General features: G+C 47.9%; 1 protein-coding gene across 1 annotated transcript; it reads right to left on the minus strand.

Annotated features, from left to right (window-relative positions):
• Window positions 1-3203: 3203 nt before the first annotated feature.
• Window positions 3204-4335, minus strand: LOC133471471 (lymphoid enhancer-binding factor 1-like). Its single transcript, XM_061761033.1, has 4 exons — window positions 4136-4335; window positions 3912-4058; window positions 3718-3825; window positions 3204-3603 (listed from the first exon to the last, which is right to left on the minus strand). The coding sequence occupies exons 2-4, from the start codon at window positions 4041-4043 to the stop codon at window positions 3517-3519; spliced, it is 327 nt and encodes a 108-aa protein (XP_061617017.1). The 5' UTR covers window positions 4044-4058; window positions 4136-4335; the 3' UTR covers window positions 3204-3516.
• Window positions 4336-4375: the final 40 nt, after the last annotated feature.

Genomic DNA, 4375 nt, shown 5'->3' on the forward strand with positions numbered 1-4375 from the left:
TTCTGTTTCACACGGTCCACTGTATTAAATAGGGAAAAGGCCTGCAAAACTCTAAATGGTCTCTAATATTTAGCGAAACAATGTTTCTTTTTGTGTGAAAAAAAAAAGAAAGAAACTGAACAGACATTCATTAACAGTGACAGCATAATTGAAAGTCATTTATATGGGTGTTTGTTCAGCTCTGTTTTGGTGGGAAATAATACAACCATAAGGCTTTGTAAGACTAATTGCATAGCATAAATGCATTGTAATAGCAGAGGGTTGAAAATGGACTCTCATTCGCTGACCCCCATTGGCTGAATCAGGCTGAAACATTTAGCACAGAAAATCACAACTCACACTGCGCAAGGGGAGCAGATTTAACAGCTGTTGTATTCATTTGGTACCTCAGTACGGCAGCTGTGGCTGTGGCTGAAGGGTCGCCAGTTCAAATCCTGGCTCACACTGTCTGTATGTTGGTGGCCTGGGGCAAGACACTGAACCCTAATTTGCACCCAGTGGGCCTGGCAGCACCCTGCACGGCAGCAGCTGCCCATTTGAGTGACTGTGAGACTTTGTAAAGCGCTTCGGGCGCTGTGATGGCGTAGATAAAGCGCTATATAAGTGCAGTTCATTTACCAATGACTTCAATTGACAGAATGAAATATGTTTTGACTCTTGAAACATATTACAGAAAATCAACTTTTTAATTTCTTGAAGACAAATCATTGTGTCTCTGGAGTGCATGGAGTTATTTGGAATTATCATTTGTAGTTTTATTAATTGGGCATTGCGTTGCATTTTTATGTATGGTATGGTCTCCATTTTAAGAGTAAATAATAGTAACTACTTTTAACATAATAATGAAGTTTTTTCTTGATTCTTTGGCGCCCACTAGAGGCCATGATGCTTTAGTGCATTGTAGTGCATGGTACTACAGTAGTTGAAACTGGGCTAATGTTTCAATTGGGCCACACATTGCGCTGTGATTCTGCAGGTTAACACCGGGAGTGTTTACCATTTTTATTACATTTTGTTGCAGAAAATTCGTCTGAATTACTGATTTGTTTCCAAAATTTTTATAATAATAACAATAATAATAATAACTATTATTATTATTATTATTATTATAATATCTGTGTATGAATGTGTATGCCTGTGACCTCGGGGGGATCCCGAGGCGTTCCCAGGCCAGCTGTGTCGTCCCCGGGGTTTCCTCCCGGTGGGACGTGCCCGGAACACCTCACCAGGGAGGTGTCCGGGAGGCATCTGCATGTGGCTCGTCTCGATGTGGAGGAGCAGGGGCTCTACTCTGAGATCCTCCCGGATGACCGAGCTTCTCACCCTATCTCTAAGGGAGAGCCCGGACACCCTGCAGAGGAAACTCATTTCGGCCGCTTGTATCCGGGATCTTGTTCGAACCACAGCTCGTGAGGGTAGGAACATAGATCGACCAGTAAATTGAGAGCTTCGCCTTTCGGTTTCACTCCTTCTTTACCACAAAGTCCGCATCACTGCAGACGCTGCACCGATCCGCCTGTCGACCTCCCGTTCCATTCTTCCCTCACTCGTGAACAAGACCCTAAGATACTTGAACTCCTCCACTTGAGGCAGGATCTCATCCCGACCTGGAGAGGGCACGCCACCCTTTTCCGACTAAGGACCATGGTCTCAGATTTGGAGGTGCTGATTCTCATCCCAGTCGCTTCACGCTCTGCTGCGAACCGCTCCAGTGAGAGTTGGAGATCACGGCTTGATGAAACCAACATAACCACATCATCTGCAAATAGCAGAGATGCAATACTGAGGTCACGAAACACATGGAGACTGGTTGGGAAAACTCCCATGCACCCTCGAGGACCCTGCCGAGGGTGTAGAGCTGGTCCACTGTTCCACGGCCAGGACGAAAACCACACTGCTCCTCCTGAATCTGAGATTCGACCCTCCTCTCCAGAAACCCTGAATAGACCTTACCAGGGAGGCTGAGGAGTGTGAGCCCCCTGTAGTTGGAACACACCCTCCGGTCCCCCTTCTTAAAAAGGGGGACCACCACCCCAGTCTGCCAATCCAGAGGCACTGTCCCCGATGTCCACGCGATGTTGCAGAGGCGTGTCAACCAGGACAGCCCCACAATATCCAGAGCCTTCAAGGAACTCTGGGCGATTCTCATGCACCCCCAGGGCCTTGCCACCGAGAAGCTTTTTCACCCCCTCGGTGACCTCAACCCCAGAGATAGGAGAGCCCGCCTCAGAGAACCCAGACTCTGCTTCCTCATGGGAAGGCGTGTCGGTGGAATTGAGGAAGTCTTCCAAGTATTCTCCCCACCGGCTCACAACGTCCCGAGTCCAGGTCAGCAGCGCCCCATCCCCACTAAACACAGTGTTGATGGTGCACTGCTGCACTCAGGTGATGGGAAGGGGGACCCACGTTACCCTTTTGGGCTGTGCCCGGCCGGGCCCCATGGGTGTAGGCCACTAGGTGCTCGTCCTCGAGTCCCACCTCCAGGCCTGGCTCCAGAGGTGGGCCCCGGTGACCCGCTTCCGGGCAAGGGACACCTCAATCCATCAATATTTCTCATCATAGGGGTCTTTTAGCCGTGCTTTGTCTGGTCCCTTATCTAGGACCTGTTTGCCGTGGGTGACCCTACCAGGGGTGTGAAGCCCCAGACAAATTAGCTCCGAGGATCATTGGGACACACAAACCCCTCCACCACGATAAGGTGACGGCTTCCAGGATGGGTTGTAGTAGTTCTTTTTATTTTTTAAATTAAATTTTTTTTTTGACTAATTATTAGCAATCTAAAGTGCTGAAAACGGCTTGTTCTCTTTGACGATGCAATGTTAACATGCCGTTTTTTTTTTTTTCTTCTTAATTCCTGAAAAGCGATGGGCGACACAGTGACCGACTGGTTAGCACATCTGCCGCACAGCTCTGAGGACCGGGGTTCAAATCCCGACCCCGCCTGTGTGGTGTTTGCATGTTCTCCCCGTGTCTGCGTAGTTTTACTCCGGGCAGTCTGGTTTCCTCCCACATCCCAAAAACATGAGTGGTAGGTTGATTGAAGACTCTAAATTGCCCCGAGGTGTGAATGTGTGCGCGAATGGTTGTTTGTTTGTATGTGCCCTGCGATTGGCTGGCTACCAGTTCAGGGTGTACCCCGCCTCCTGCCCGATGATAGCTGGGATAGGCTCCAGCCCGCCCGCGACCCTAGTGAGGCGAAGCGGCTCAGAAAATGGATGGATGGATAGGAAAAAAAGTCAGAAGGCCAATTCTGACCTAATTTCTCTCTTAAAAATCATGTCAAGTATTTATGTTTTAATTTCTTGGTGGTAAACTTTAGCTTTCCACCTGCTTTGATATAATCCAATATATAAAAAAAATACAAAATAAAAAAATCGACAATTTTAATATGGAATTTCACTCTTTCAATGGAACTACTGAAATTAAATGCTAATTCACTGAGATGCACCTATACATTATTTTTGTAGAGGCAGAATTTCAGAGCCACGTAGTAGGCTTTGGACAGATTTATATGAACTAAAAATACTGAGATATACTGTACTTACCGGTCAGATGATTTACGCTGGTGGCTGCACTGCCCCACTTTCTCTTTTGCTTTTTGCACTAAACAAAAACAAAACAAAAAAGCATGGGGTCATCACACACAAAAGCATTTGAGAAATTATTCTTGACTGTTGTTGCTCCACTGTATCATAACTAAATGACTCTGGGACTCACGTAGTTGTCTCTGTAGGTCCAGTCTGGGTACCTGGTGGCGTGGATCCGGCTGAGCCGCTCAGATTCTTGGAAGTAACTGAGCAGCTCAGCCGGCGTCAGCGACTTCCACTGTGGACATCACCAAAGTGTCAGCGCACACATGCAGAACAACAACAGACAAGCGACGAGGACGTGTTTGTCGCAAACACACTCACCAGTTGCCCGAGGACCTTATTGACAGCGGCGCTGTCTTGCCATGGCGCAGCGGCCTTCACAAAACCCCCATGAAGATCATGAATGCATGAGGGGGCTTCTTGATGTAAGGCGCGGTGGACTTCTCCGTGCATTTATTCCTCTTTGTTCTCATGGGAAAACAAAGCATCAGCATGTCGCCTCTGTGTGCATGTGCCGGGAAATACATTTTACAGAGAATACTTACTTTGAATCCGATGGCGAACGTCGAGGAGGATGGCGAACTGGCCCAGGCACAAGCTTGGAAAAGTTCTGTCCTGTTGTCCAAACACCTCAAGACGCACGTGTTGAATAACAGGAAGTGTGCGAAGATGCAAACATTCAGTTCGCTGCCTCACCGGCCCCACATCCAGGCCCCATTCTGAGACCCCAAACTCAGTGTCTCCCAAGAGAAAATTGGACACGAGGTCAGGCCTCGTTGAGCTCT

Source organism: Phyllopteryx taeniolatus, chromosome 21 (assembly GCF_024500385.1).
Source record: "Phyllopteryx taeniolatus isolate TA_2022b chromosome 21, UOR_Ptae_1.2, whole genome shotgun sequence".
Classification (NCBI taxonomy): Eukaryota; Metazoa; Chordata; class Actinopteri; order Syngnathiformes; family Syngnathidae; genus Phyllopteryx; species Phyllopteryx taeniolatus.